We start from the raw sequence: 14465 nt of genomic DNA, 5'->3' as shown, positions 1-14465 counted from the left end.
CACTCCAGCCTGGGCGACACGGCGAGAACGGGTCTCCAAAAAAAAAAAACCACGATTCTGTAAGGTGGAAATTAGTACCGCCTTTTCCTGGGACCTATGTTCCCCTCCGAGCCACGCGAGGGCAGCAACGCGCGCACTCTGAGGAACACCCCGGTCCTCAGGACTCGTCCGCCTGTGCTCGGTGGTTTCTCCCAGAATCCTCCAAGGCGCGGGAGGGGGCGGAGGGCTTAAAAGCCGCGGGGGGGAGCGGACTTCCGCTGTTTTAGGGAGGGAGAGCGGCCTGGGTCCTGGGTGTTGTGTGCGGAGCTGTGGTGTCGCGTGTGAGGCGCGTGCGGGGTGAGTGTGAGTGGACGCGTGAGTGTGTGAGTGTGCGCGCTTGGAGCGTGTTAGGCGAGTGCGTGCGCCCACCCCTGCGCCCCTCCTCCCGCTTACACTTTGATCTTATTTGATCGGATCGTGACCCCAGCCCCGCCGGGCCGACCCGAAATGAAAAGCTCTCCTCCTGCGAAGCCCCCTCGGGGCGCTGTGCAGCGAGGCCTCTTAGGCGGCGGCCACGCTGTGGTCCCCGAGGTCCCGGAGCTGGCCCTGCGGGGCCCGGCGCTCAGAAGTGATGAATTGATCAGATAGACGAGGCCGGGCTTGTCCCTGGCCACTGATTATCGAGGCGATTCTGATCTGGGCACGGCCACCGGCCTGCGGGCTGCCGGTGGCGTAGGGGCGAGCACGTGAACGGCGGCGGCGGGCGGGGATGCTGAGCGCGGTGGCCAAGGGTAAATGAGCCGCTGCCCCTCCCCCTGGAGCTGGAAGGTCGCGGAGGCCTTTTTCGCCGTTGATATACTTTCCTCCCACTTTCCCATTTCTCCTTGTTTTTCTTTTTTCTTTTGTTCCTTTTTTTTTTTTTTTTTTTTTTTTTGAGACAGGTTCTTGCTCTGTCGCCCAGACTGGAGTGCAGAACCGCAATATCGGCTCACTGCAACTTCGACCTCCTTGGCTCAAGCGATCCTCACATCTCTGTCTCCCGAATAGGTGGAACTACAGGCGCGCGTCACCACGCTCGGCTAATTTTTGTATCTTTTGGTAGAGACGGGGTTTCACCATGTTTTGCCAGGCTGGTCTCGAACTCCAACCTCAAGTGATCCGCCCGCCTCGGCTTCGCAAAGTGCTGGGATTACAGGCATGAGCCACCGCGCCCGGCCCCTTTTTTAGTTTTTCTTTCTTTCTTTTTTTGAAACGGTCTCACTCTGTTTCTCAGGCTGGAGTGCAGTGGCGCAATCATAGTTCACTGCAGTCTCCACCTCCCAGGCTCAAGAGATTCTCCTACCTCAGCCTGCCCAGTAGCTGGGACTATCAGTGCACGCCACAACGCCAGTCCTCTCCTTGTTTTTCTTTAGGCTTGGCTTGACTTTTTTTTTTTTTTTTTTTTGAGATGGAGTCTTGCTCTGTCGCCCAGGCTGGAGTGCAGTGGCACGATCTCGGCTCACTGCAAGCTCCGCCTCCCGGGTTCACGCCATTCTGCCTCAGCCTCCCGAGTAGCTGGGACTACAGGCGCCCACCACCACGCCCGGCTAAATTTTTGTATTTTTTAGTAGAGACGGGGTTTCACCATGTTAGCCAGGATGGTCTCGATCTCCTGACCTGGTGATCCACCCACCTCGGCCTCCCAAAGTGCTGGGATTACAGGCGTGAGCTACGGCGCCTGGCCGGCTTGACATTTTTTGTATGCTACCAACACTTGTATCCCCAGGGCTAACGGCATGGTACAGCATCTGCCGCTAAGGGATATACACACACTGTCTAGTATGTCCTTATACATGTATATGTCCATTAAGAGAACATGAAATGTTCCAGGGACACTCCTGGAATATACTGAATTAGAATTATCAGGGAGGTCTAGGAATCCATGTTTTTAAAAGCAAATGCCTTTTTTTGATGTTTAGTATCTCAACCTCCATAATGTGATTATCCAGGTAGTCATGCCTCTGCCACCTTAAGCCACTCTAAATAATGAGATCTGAAACTTCATATAGCCACTTGGCAGCAGATATGTGAATAGGTCGGAAAGTCTGGGTGGAAGGGGACTCTATTTATTTATTTATTTAGAGACGGAGCCTCACTCTGTTGCCCAGGCTGGAGTGCAGTGGCGCGATCTTGGCTCACTGCAACCTCCACCTCCCGGGTTCAAGCAATTCTTCTGTCTCAGCCTCCCAAATAGCTGGGACTACAGGCACGCACCACCACGCCCAGCTAATTTTGTATTTTTATTAGAAACGGGGTTTCACCATGTTGCCCAGGCTGGTCTTGAACCCCTGACCTCAGATGATCCACCCACTTCAGCCTTCTAAAGTGCTGGGATTGTAATTCCAAAGTGCTGGGTGGCGTGAGCCACCGCGCCCGGCTGGAAGGGGACTCTTAGCAGTTTGGCTTAAGGACCCTCCACCTGAGTGCCTGAAAGAAGCCCTTTCATATCTGAATTGCTCAGCAATTATGTTGTCAAACTTAATTAGAAATGGGAATTTATTGCACGATATTCTATTCTATTATTTTTCCTTTCTTTTTTTACTTTACTTTTTTTTTTTTTTTAGACAGAGTTTCGCTCCTGTTGACCAGTCTGGAGTGCAGTGGCCCCATCTCAGCTCACTGCAACCTCCCCCTCTGGGGTTAAAGGGAATCTCCTGCCTCAGCTTCCCAAGTAGCTGGAGTTACAGGCGCCCACCACCACACCCGGCTAATTTTTTGGTATTTTTAGTAGAGATGGGGTTTCACCATGTTGGCTAGACTGGTATGGAACTCCTGACATCAGGTGATCCACCTACCTCAGCCTCCCAAAGTGTTGGGATTGCAGGCATGAACCACTGTGCCTGGCTTGTTTTAATTCTTAATTTTTTTTTTTCTTGGATGCAGTCTCACTCTGTCGCCCAGGCTGGAGTGCAGTGGCTCCGTCTCGGCTCACTGCAACCTCCACCTCCCGGGTTCAAGCGATTCTCCTGCCTCAGCCTCCCGAGTAGCTGGGATTACAGGCGTGCGCCACCACACCCAGCTAATTTTTGTATTTTTAGTAGAGACAAGGTTTCACCATGTTGGCCAGGCTGGTATCGAACTGGCTGGTTGCAAACTCCTGACCTTGTGATCTCCCGGTCTCAGCCTCCCAAAGTGCTGGGATTACAGGCATGAGCCACCGCGCCCAGCCAATTCTTAAATTCTTGATATTACAGAACTAAAGTGAAACTTATTAACATTTCACTCTTAAATATTTTATCGACAAATAAAATTCATGACCCAAAAAGCCCAAAACTAAAAACAGGGAAAAGCTTATAAAATTAAAAATGGTTCCCAGCATTAACAGCTGAACAGAGAATGTGATTTTAAAATTCTTAGCAGATGATGTTGTGTAGAAACTGAACACTTACAAATTATTTAAAAGCTGGAATCACTCACCAGAAACTACACAGTTGGATCATGGGAAAACAGCACAAAGGCGTTATTGAGGGAACCTACACTATTCTAGCTGCGCTCCGTACCCTTCTCAGAGGAAAGCCTGGCATTGATTAAATACTGACCCAGACTGACACTAGCAGCAGAGCCCCTGATGGTACCCTGCCTATCAGAGGACCCTTCCACTGGGTTGGCAGTTTTGATCTGGGCCCCGGACATCCGGCGGATCTCATTAATGTTGGCGCCTTGGGGGCCGATTACACAGCCAATTAAGTTATTTGGAATGGTGAATTTGTGGGTGGTTTGAGTAGATTTTTGTTTGGTTGGTTTTTTTTGTTTGTTTGTTTGTTTGTTTGTTTGTTTGAGACGGAGTCTCGCTCAGTAGCCCAGGCTGGAGTGCAGTGGCGTGATCTGGGCTCACTGCAAGCTCTGCCTCCCGGGTTCACGCCAGTCTCCTGCCTCAGCCTCCCGAGTAGCTGGGATTACAGGCGCCCGCCACTATGCCCGGCTAGTTTTTTTTTTTTTTTTTTTTTTTGTATTTTTAGTAGAGACGGGGTTTCACCGTGTTAGCCGGGATGGTCTGGATCTCCTGACCTCGTGATCCGCCTCGGCCTCCCAAAGTGCTGGGATTACAGGCGTGAGCCACCGCGTCCGGCCTTGGTTGTTTTTTTTTTTAGACGGAGTCCTGCTTTGTCACCTAGGTTGGAGTGCAGTGGCACAATCTCAGCTCACTGCAACCTCCGCCTCCCAGATTCAAGCGATTCTGCCTCAGCCTCCCAAGTAGCTGGGATTACAGGCGCCCTCCACTACACCCGGCTAATTTTTGTATTTTTGGTAAAGATGGGGTTTCGCCATGTTGGCCAGGCTGTTCTCGAATTCCTGACCTCAAGTGATCTGCCTGTCTCGGCCTCCTAAAGTGCTGGGATTACAGAAGTTAGCCACCGCGCCCCGCCATAGTTTGAGTAGATGTATCCAAACTTGCTTAGCCTTTCACCTCTGGAGAACTGGAGTCAATTCGGGTGAATCCGGTCCCGCCGTGCATCATGGCAAAGTGAGATTGTTGTCTTGCCACCTGGTTCAGCTTGGCCAGATCAAGCGGAGAAATGATGTGTTGTCCTTGAATCGAGTAGGCATCTAGAGGTGGTCCCTCCAGGTCACGGGTGCCTTGAGGGTAGCCCACAGCCTTGCTGCAACGATCTTGGCCGCCCGCGCAGATGACTGGGGACTTGGCCGGCATGGGCTGGTATGGAATGGTCATGACTCTCCCCTGGGAAGACTGGGAGAGCGTTTCCGGCGTGATCAGGCAGATCTCTTTGACAAACCGATGGTGATGGCCCTCTCAGTGGAGTTGAGCAGTATATCCCCCACCACCTAGACCTGGGTACCATACTCTCGCGGATCTCTTTGATCTTAAATCTGCCTTTCCCAAACCTTTCTCTCTTTTTTAGCTTAGAAAACTACTTATTTAATTGTTTTGAGACAGGGTCTCACTCTGTTGCCCAGGCTGGAGCGCAGTGGCTCCATCATGGCTCACTGCAGGCTCAATCTCCCGGGCTCCAGTGTTCCTCATGCCTCAGCTAAAAGTGTTGGCATTACAAGCGTGAGCCATCACACCTATTGTGCAATATTCTAAAAGGTTTGCCATTCTTGTCCAATCTTTTTTATGACACAGCAGGTCCCTGTGAGTGACTTGTAATTTTGGAAATCACTGAATACATCAGTTTTTAGGTACTGCAAACCCAAGCACCAGGTTTTTGAACCATGTTTATAAGAATCAGGGCTATATATCACAGCACGAATTGACACAAAGGAAAGGGAGTTGACTCCCAGGCAAGGACAAATAGCAGAGTTAGAGATTAACAGTGGCGAGTCAGGACCAGGGAGATGGAACCAAGGAAAAGTAAAGCCCAGCAAATGCCTAAACCCAGGACGGCTAAATCTCTTAAGTGTGACCTTAGCATAAATACTGATGTTATTTGGAGCTTCTGAAAATACAAGGTAGCTCATGTCCATTTTTGTTTCCTCAACACTGAGCTCAGTTCCTGGCACATAAAGGTTTGCTGGCAGTGTTGAATGGATGGCTCTGTATGCTTGGAGTGACTTCAGTTTACAAAATATGAATATCTGTATCCTACCAAAGACTGCTGTTGTGTCCTAAATCTTCATCAGCAAGATATGATTTTCCAAGTTGCAAATATACCCCAAAGGACTAGTTTCTACGAGATGGGTAATTTCCTTCCCGTGTTTTAAGAGTAGTCAAGTGGAGGCCGGGCGTGGTGGCTCACGCCTGTAATCCCAGCACTTTGGGAGGCTGAGGTGGGTGGATCATGAGTCAGGAGTTCAAGACCACCCTGGCCAACATGGTGAAACCCTGTCTCTACTAATAATACAAAAATTAGCCGGGCGTGGTGGCGTGTGCCTGTAGTCCCTACTACTCAGGAGGCTGAGGCAGGAGAATCACTTGAACCCGGGAAGCAGAGGTTGCAGTGACCCGAGATCGCACCATTGCACGCCAGCCTGGGCGACAGAGCGAGACTCTGTCTCAAAAAAAAAAAAAAAAAAAGTGGTCAAGTGGCAATTTGTAATCTATGGATAACAGACACTTCAGACTTCATCTTGCACAAATCTATTTAATGGAAGTGGGCCGCAGTATGTTTCACTATAATTAGTTCAGGGATCTGTCAACACTAGGTGGAGAAGAAGCCACCATCTTTCTTTCGGGAGTAGCCTCCATTGGTGGCTGCAGTGTGAGGGGACACTGTGGAGAAAAGAGAAGAGGAAGTGGACTGAATTTCAGATTGTTGGCCTTTTCTAGGAATCTTTAAACATCAATACATTTGTAGGTACTGTGGAGAAGCTTCTCATAACAGCTGGGAAAACCGGCATATGGAGGACTGATGGGAGGTAGTTATAGGTCTTCCACCCCCAGGTTTTTGCCCTTGCTGTAAATGTTTGTCTCCTAGACCTAAGGCTGAGCAAAGAGGCTCTGAAAAATTGAATTAATTTCCTAGCTCTATAGTCAGCATGTCCCCTGGTATTAATCTGGTACTTGCCAACTTAATCATTGCTTTCCAAGACCCACAGAAATCCCTCATCTTCCCTACTGTCCAATCACCTTAAATCCCTGATTCATAGGTCCATTTAGAAAGACTCCCCCACTGCCCCATCTGCTTACCCAGTCCTCTAACCCTTACCTATGGATCCCTGGATGCTGTGGATGGACTCCTTTTTAGGGTTGATCCAGTGTCTGATGTTAGCCAGGAAAGTGATGGGTGGAGTGGGAGGGGTTAAAAATTCTCCAGGGAATTGGATCTTGGTTCTAGAAGAAGGCATAGGGAAGAAAAGTGGAGAGTGAAATCAATCAGAGAAAGGTGAGGAAGGCAAGGTAGTTGAATGTGATCTCAAGAATAAAGCAGCCAAAGACTCTTTTTACCTCTGTGGGATTAACCAAAGATTTTGTTTATACAGATGAGCACAATCTTGGGAGATTTCTGTTCATCTTAGACAGTGAAAATACAGAAACTATATTATAGACACAGATGCAAAAATACAGAAATTTGTATACAAATGAGTACCTAGTGATTATCATTTTCCAGGTGACATTTTACCTTATATGACTGGATGGCAGCATGTTTAGGCTGGAGAGACTCTGCCTCTACCACTTACCTATAGGTATCCTGCGTGGTTTTCTGGTTTAACAGTATCTCACTTTTGTTCTTGAATGTCCCAGTGTGGTGGTTGTACAAGGCTGCTAAGCGGAAGTCCAGGTCATCCTTTGGTATCTACAGAAGTCAGTCCCCCCCAAGGTTAGCTCAGCCACCTGTGTCCCTGCTCTAGTCAGGTTCTATTGTGCTCTACTCTTCCCCAAAAGTATAGTGAAGGCTCTCTTGGGCCTGAAATCCACCAACTCCGTATACACTAAATTGTTGTATATGATAACTCTTGTTGATATGGAATTATCTTTGGGTTAGGTCTAGGGAGTGGTGAGCTCTCACTGGAGACTCAGGAATATTGTTCCTGATGTGGGCTTAATGAACTTTACCTCATTCATGTTTATATTCAGTCCTTGTTTTAGTCAGAGAATGAGAAGGTTTGTAAAATCATTTGCTCTAGATAACTGCCTAGAGCAAAACCTAAGACTTCTGGCTTCCCAGAGGCCAGATAAATTGATTTTTGGCTTTGGATTTGGTAGGATCTTGGGTTAGAGACAAAAGGAAAAGTACTGAAGCAGTTAGGGACAGACTAAATTTCAAAAAGAATATTAAGGGCTGGGTGCAGTGGCTCATGCCTATAATCCCAGCACTTCGGGAGGCTGAAGTGGGAGGATTGCTTGAGGCCAGGAGTTTGAGATCAGCCTGAGCAACATATCGAGACCTCATCTCTTCAAAAAAAAAAAAAAAAAAATTAGCTGCATGTCATGGCACATGCCTATAGTTTCAGGAGGCAGAGGCAGGAGGATTGCCTGAGCCTGGGAGGTTCAGGCTACGGTAAACCATGATCAGGCCACAGCATTCCACCCTGGGTGACAGGAAAAAAAAAAAAAAAGCCATAAACGGCTGCAAAGAGGAATAATATTTCAATGCTAGGTACCTCGGGATCAAAATAGTAGGCATCCCGCCTCATGGAAGTAATTGTGGAGGTTGAGTTGAGCCGACTCCAGGGTTCCTGCTGCTGAGCAAGGTGTGTTGGGTTCTTGTATGGCAATTTCTGCAAAAGAGAAACCATATCCAGGACAACCTGGTTATACGGGAAGCCTTGCTGATGTGGTTAGCTTCAGTAGCATCCCCTTATTCCATCCGGTTTTGTGTTTTTTGTTTTGTTTTATTTTTTGAGACAGAATCTCACTCTGTCATAGAAGCTGGAGTGCAGTGGCGAGATCTCGGCTCACTGCAACCTCTGTCTCTTGGGTTTAAGTGACTCTTCTGTCTCAGCCCCTCAAGTAGCTGGGATTACAGGCATGTGCCACTATGCCCGGCTAATTTTTGTATTTTTAGTAGAGACAGAGTTTCACCATGTTGGCCAGGCTGGTCTTCAACTCCTGGCCTCAAGTGATACACCTGTCTCAGCCTCCCAAAGTGCTCAGATTACAGGTATGAGCCATCATGCCCGGCCCCATCTAGTTTTATTTGAATCTCAGACATCTGCAAAGAGAAGAATGGTATGGGGCAAGACTCCCCAGGCTCTTGATCCTCCTATGTTTTCTTAGTGAGAACTGACAGAAACAGGCCAGGAATATAGGAGAAGGTGTAGAGTGGGATGAGGGGAGTGAAGAGTTGGGAGCAGATAGGAAAAATGATGAGCTTAGGTTTAGATGTACTGAGTTTGAAGAAAAGGTAAGATATTCTAATGCAAATAACAGGTAGAAAATTGGAAGTGTAACTTGTTGGAGGAGAGCTCAGAAGTCTTGGTTGTCCACATGAAGTAGTAGCTGAAGCCTGCAAAATGGAGTCAGGCCAAAAGGGAAGAACGGGTTTGTGAGGATTGTACAGTATTATAACTGGGAGTGAGGAGGGCCCTAGAGAAGCAGTCAGAGACGAAATCAGGAGAATGCAATGTCTAAGCAGGTGAGAAAAAGATTCCAATAAGCAGGGAAGGGTCATTGATTGCAGGAATGGCAGAAAAAGTCCACTGGACATTAGTCCTCTCAATAAAACTCCACAGGCATGAATGTAAAAAGCATGTAACAGATTTCTTCATTATATGTAAAATGCCGTATTCACCACTGTATCCCCAGTTCCTAGCACACTACCTAACACATGGTATTAAAAAATGCTTGAATCCACTATATCATTTGACTGAATTCCAGTGAGTGCAACTAACAACCTATTAGAACTCTCGCTGGGTGCAGTGTCTCACCCCTGTAATCCCAGCACTTTGGGAGGCTGAGGCGGGCGGATCACCTGAGGTCAGGAGTTTGAGACCAGCCTGACCAACATGATGAAACTCCATCTCTACTAAAATACAAAAATTAGCTGGGGGTAGTGGTGGGCGCCTGTAATCTCAGCTACTTGGGAGGCTGAGGAGGGAGAATCGCTTGAACCCAGGAGGTGGAGGTTGCAGTGAGCCGAGATCGCGCCACTGCACTCCAGCCTGGGCAACAAGAGTGGGACTCTGTCTCAAAAAAAATAGAACTCTCATTAGACCTATCCAACATTGTAATCCTCCTTCCCCCCAATATGGCAAAGTGCTATGTGAGCCATACCTTTTTTTTTTTTTTTTTTGAGACAGAGTCTCGCTCTGTCGCCCAGACTGGAGTACAGTGGCATGATCTTGGCTCACTGCAACCTCCGCCTCCTGGGTTCAAGCGATTCTCCAGCCTTAGCCTCCCGAATAGCTAGGATTACAGGCATGTGCCACCGCATCTGGCTAATTTTTGTATTTTTATTAGAGATGGGGCTTCACCATATTGGCCAGACTGGTCTCAAACTCCTGACCTCAGGTGATCCACCTGCCTCAGCCTCCCAAACTGCTGGAATTACAGGTGTGAGCCACCGTGCCCCGCTGTGAGTCATACCTTAATTGAACAGTGTGTATCAGGCACTGTGCTATCACTGAGAAGAATGAAGTATGAAAGAAAGAAAGCTACAGGTATTTGATGCCAGCATAGGCTCAGTTGTCCTTTGATGTGGCCCTGAGCAGCACTCCTCCCACTCTCCTTGAAGACCACTTAAACCTCGTCATCTCTGTCAGCAGAAGGATGAGATTGTCTTTCACTGAGAAAGTCCAGACTGTCAAGCATGAATGCCATCTTTACATCCACTTTCTTTCCATCTCAGGGAAAGGAAAGTCCCTTTTACTCAAGAATAACCCTTTCTCCCCAGACCCACCCTTCCCTGGTCTTCTGAGACCTGTACCATTCTGCATACGCTCTCTTCTGACCCCAGCCTCACTTCATTTCTTTGTCGTGGTCTAGCTACCAGCCTGTCACCTTCCCTACAGAACCAGACCTTTTCAGGAGTCAATATTTACTATCTCTACTTCCTCACTCACCATTCCCATACCCTCTTTAGCTCGCTGCAGTCTGGCCTCTGCCTCAAGCACCCCCTAAAACTGCTCTTGCTAGTTATCAATGATCTCTGTGGCCAGGTCAGGTGGATCCTTTCCAGGCCTGATCTTATTTGAACTCAGCTGTTTCTGGCACCATAATGCTGATTCCCTCAAATGCCCTCACCAAGCTCTGTGGGCCCAGCTCCTCTGGGTTTTCCTCTTATTTCTGGCCTTTATCTCTCAGCTACTGTCTCAGCTCCACTTTCTCTCTGTCCCTTAGGCAGTGCTATTCTCCAAGGGTCTCATTTTTACTTTTCTTATGCTCACATCCACTGGATGAGCTGATTCCCTTCCATGGCTTCAACTACCATATGGGTACCATAGCTCATACGGATACACAGCTCAGTCATACATCTTCAATCCAGAACTCTCAATCCTGTTGCCTACTATTGACCTTCACTTAAATACACCACAGCCACTACAAAAACATCTACATAGTTGATGTTTCTCAACATCTTTCTCCCCAAACCTGCTTCCCCAGGATGCCCCATTTCAGTGAAACCTCAGAATTAAACCCTTAGGAACCCAGCAGTTATCCTAGACTCACCTCCTCTCTTGGGCCCATGTCCAGTCGGTCCCCAAGTCCTGTCAGTCCTGCCCTGTGCACCTTTCTCACATCTGCACCTGATCGCCACCCCCTGTGGCACTGCTGTAGATCTGTTACTCTTCCTCCTGGAGATCACCTCACCTGCCTCCTAGCTGATCCCTCTTGTCTCACTCTCATCCTATCCAGTCTGCTGCCACTTGTGCTTCCTAAAACACCCATCTGATTGTGTCACTGTGGTACTTAAAATCCTGCTATGGGGCTGGGACCCATGGCTCATGCCTGTAATCTCAGCACTTTGGGAGGCCAAAGCAGGAGGATCACTTGAGGCTAGGAGTTTGAGACCAGCCTGGGCAACAAAGGAAGATCCTGGTTCTACAAAAAAATAAAATAAGAATTAGCCGGGTGTGGTGGCATCACCTGTAGTCCCAGCTACTTGGGAGGCTGAGGTGGGAGAATTGCTTAAGCCCAGGAGTTCGAGGCTGCAGTAAGCCAAGATTGCACCAGTGCACTCCAGCTGGGGTGACAGAGCAAGGAGACCCTGTCTCAAAAAAAAAAAAAAATCCCACAATGATTCCTCACATCCCTAGGATGAAACCATAGCTAGCTAGCATGGTGTACGCAGCACACCCAGCCAACCAAGGGCATCTCTCCAGCTCTGATTTCTGAGTGCTTCCATTGCACGCCTACACTCCAGCCCTTCTGGACTATTTGCAGTTCCCCAAATAAGCCATTCTCTCTCTCCTTTCCATGTATTTGCACCTGCTGCTTCCTTTGCCTTGCATATCTGGTTCCTGTTTCCTTCTTCCTAACTCACATTCTATCCACTCCCTCACCTGGCCTACCTAACTCATATTTGGACATCAAAATGCATCTGTTCTGTGAAGCTTTCCTTTAAGTTCCTGGTTCTCACGGCACCCTGCACACAACTCTGTCACAACATGTGCTATTGTGCAAGCATTTTTGCTATTGTCGGTCTCTCTTTACTACTAGAGTTCCTTGACAGCAGAAGCTACATCTAATTTATTTATATATCCTTGGCGTTTAGCAGAGTGTCTGGCTTATAGTAAATAAGTATTGAATAAATAAAAAGGGGCTCTCAATATTGTTATTAGACCAAATTACCACTTAATTCATCTTATTGTGCACCACTTCATATATCCCAATCACTTCTACCAGAAAAAAGATCATCTAAGTTCCGAAATCAGTGTCCACCATCATGCTAAACACACACATAACAAACATATTGTGGCGTTAACCAGAAGACAGAGACAGTGTGAACACAGATGTGTAAAGCATGACCTCTGGTGGCTTTCAGAGGATTCTCTCCCACTCCATATCTCATTTCTCTTCAGAGAACAGTCTTCCAAATAGGGAAATGGGTAGCTTGAAGGAACCTGGGCACTGCCATAACTTATACTCACAATTGATTTGAGCTGCCAGAGCCCCTTGTTCCTCTAGACTAGAGCTCTACTTTCCTCTGCTCAAAAACGCCTCTGAAACGTTAGCCGACTTGAATATGGAGATAGGGAGGCAGGCAGAAAACAGACTTCCCTGGTACCCGACTGAGTGTCTTCACCAGAGTCCTTTATGTTACCATCTCTGCTCATCACACAGACAGAAAGAAGACTACCGGCGACCCTACTGGGAATCTGCGCAAGAAACCACAGTACCTTGGAAGCCCGCAGTTCTCCTAAGTAGGAATCATCGTTATCTAATGTAGGCTGCTGGAAAGGGTCCCGGGTGGGAGGCATGGCTAAATGCCTAACTCTTTTAAGAGGGATGGGAGGCCCGCTCAGCCGCAGCACAGCCTCACTGGCATAAGATCCCGGGTCCCAATTGTTTGGAGCGCTGGTTTCGGTTGCCAGGCAACTGCCCAGCCATCTATGACAGAGGAATTCCCTCAGAGGAGGGCGCCACCTGGCGGCTGACCACGGGAGGCCCCTGGGGAGGAAGCTCCAGGGACTGCAGAGGGAACGTTCCGCTGAGCGGGCCCCGAGACTTGGAATTGCACTCCTGAGCCTCGGCGGAAAAGTGCTGGCTGCTCACCATCAGGACTTCGGCAAAAGACTTCAGTTGAGGAAAGAAGTCCTGAAAGATGACCCAGAAATTTCCTTCTCCCTCGCACCTAACAAAAGGCTTTCAAAGCCATGAGAGAATGAGGATGTCAAGAGACCAAAGACGGCCGGGCGCGGTGGTTCACGCCTGTAATCTCAGCACTTTGGGAAGCGGAGGCGGGCGGATCGCTTAAGCCCAAGAGTTCGAGACCAGTCTGGGCAACATGGCGAAACCCCGTCTCTACAAAAAGTAGGAAAAAAATTAGCTGGGCTTGGTGGCACGCGCCCGTAGTCCCAGCTACTCGGGAGGCTAATCCAGGAGAATCTCTTGAACCCGGAAGGCGGAGGTTGCAGTTAGCCGAGATCGCGCCACTGCACTCCAGTCTGGGCGAGAGAGTGAGACCCTGTCTCGAGAGAGAGAGAGAGAGAGAGAGAGAGAGAGAGAGAGAGAGAGAGACCCACGTGCGGCGCTTGGGAAATTGCGGCTAAGGCAAACTCCTCGCTTAAACTCGGATCAACTACAGTGTCAGGGCTTCTCTTCTAGCCGGTTGTAAAAGCACGGATGGATTTGGCGGGATGTAAGATCTCCAGGAGTGGCCTTCGTAGGAGGGAACACGTACTGGGGCCTCTTCCAGGCGACGACGTCTGGAGGGTGATCTCTCCATCTTCTTTCTCTCGGTTCACACGCCACGTGTGAAACATCGGAGATGCTCATAAAATAACCCCTGGCCCGAAAGGGCAGTAGAAAACGGAAATTTGTTGGCTGGCTTGGAGGATGCTTCCACCGTGTTCTTCACACGAGCCCCGGGCCTGCCTGTTGGGCCGGTTGCGCACCCCGGGCGCGCGCTCTCCCGCGCCCACGCCGCGCGCACCAGCGGCGGCGGCTGCCATGGCGACCCGCAGGTGAGCGGCAGAGGCGCGCGTGGTCCCTGCCCCACCCGCGCGGAGCCAGAGAGGAGGCGGTTGTCAAGGCGACGTGGGTAGGAGGAGAGGACGGAGGGAGGAGGAAGGATGGGCGGTGTTGGCGTAGCCGCAGGGAGGTGACTGGAGCGAGCCTGGCCTCTTGCATCCTCCCCCTGTGTACCTCCCTCCCCTTTTTTTCCGCCTTCTGCCAGCAGAAGCAGCAGCCGCAGCACCTGAGCCGCTACTGCCGCTCACTCAGGACAACGCTATGGCTGAGCCTGGGCACAGCCACCATCTCTCCGCCAGAGTCAGGGGAAGAACTGAGAGGCGCATACCCCGGCTGTTGCGGCTGCTGCTCTGGGCTGGGACCGCCTTCCAGGTGACCCAGGGAACGGGACCGGAGCTTCACGCCTGCAAAGAGGTACTGCCGCCCCCCTACCCGACCCCGCTGTGGTCACAAAAGTCTTGGATCCAGGCGGAGA

General features: G+C 49.4%; 2 protein-coding genes and 1 non-coding gene across 13 annotated transcripts in view; 2 read left to right on the top strand and 1 right to left on the bottom strand.

The window, feature by feature from the left end:
• Positions 1–259: 259 nt before the first annotated feature.
• LOC112438749 (small Cajal body-specific RNA 2) lies at positions 260–679 on the top strand. Its single transcript, XR_003027111.1, has one exon. It is a non-coding gene; the product is annotated as a small Cajal body-specific RNA 2 (non-coding RNA).
• Positions 680–6042: 5363 nt separating this feature from the next.
• Positions 6043–13971, bottom strand: CFAP276 (cilia and flagella associated protein 276). 2 transcript variants are annotated; one of them, XM_034932749.2, is made up of 5 exons: positions 13701–13971; positions 8023–8139; positions 7099–7214; positions 6627–6751; positions 6043–6190 (listed from the first exon to the last, which is right to left on the bottom strand). In XM_034932749.2, the coding sequence occupies exons 1-5, from the start codon at positions 13743–13745 to the stop codon at positions 6120–6122; spliced, it is 474 nt and encodes a 157-aa protein (XP_034788640.1). In that variant the 5' UTR covers positions 13746–13971; the 3' UTR covers positions 6043–6119. The 2 variants fall into 2 exon arrangements, with proteins under 2 accessions (XP_034788640.1, XP_003808392.1); XM_003808344.5 differs by lacking the exon at positions 13701–13971 and adding an exon at positions 12697–12928.
• Positions 12929–14465, top strand: part of ELAPOR1 (endosome-lysosome associated apoptosis and autophagy regulator 1) — a 91262-nt gene continuing 89725 nt past the window's right edge. For 2 of the 10 annotated variants that reach the window (XM_055115068.2, XM_055115075.2), the window contains exons 1-2: positions 14001–14060; positions 14199–14404. In XM_055115068.2, coding sequence (XP_054971043.1) covers positions 14252–14404 — 153 coding nt within the window. In that variant the 5' untranslated portion in view covers positions 14001–14060; positions 14199–14251. Of the gene's footprint in view, positions 14405–14465 lie in introns of all 10 variants that reach the window. The other 8 variants (XM_055115047.2, XM_034932720.3, XM_055115033.2 and 5 more) reach the window with 8 other exon arrangements.

The sequence above is a fragment of the Pan paniscus genome, chromosome 1 (assembly GCF_029289425.2).
Source record: "Pan paniscus chromosome 1, NHGRI_mPanPan1-v2.0_pri, whole genome shotgun sequence".
In the NCBI taxonomy this organism is placed as follows: Eukaryota; Metazoa; Chordata; class Mammalia; order Primates; family Hominidae; genus Pan; species Pan paniscus.
Note: the sequence above shows the minus strand (reverse complement) of the source record. Positions and strands in the feature narration are given on the sequence as shown.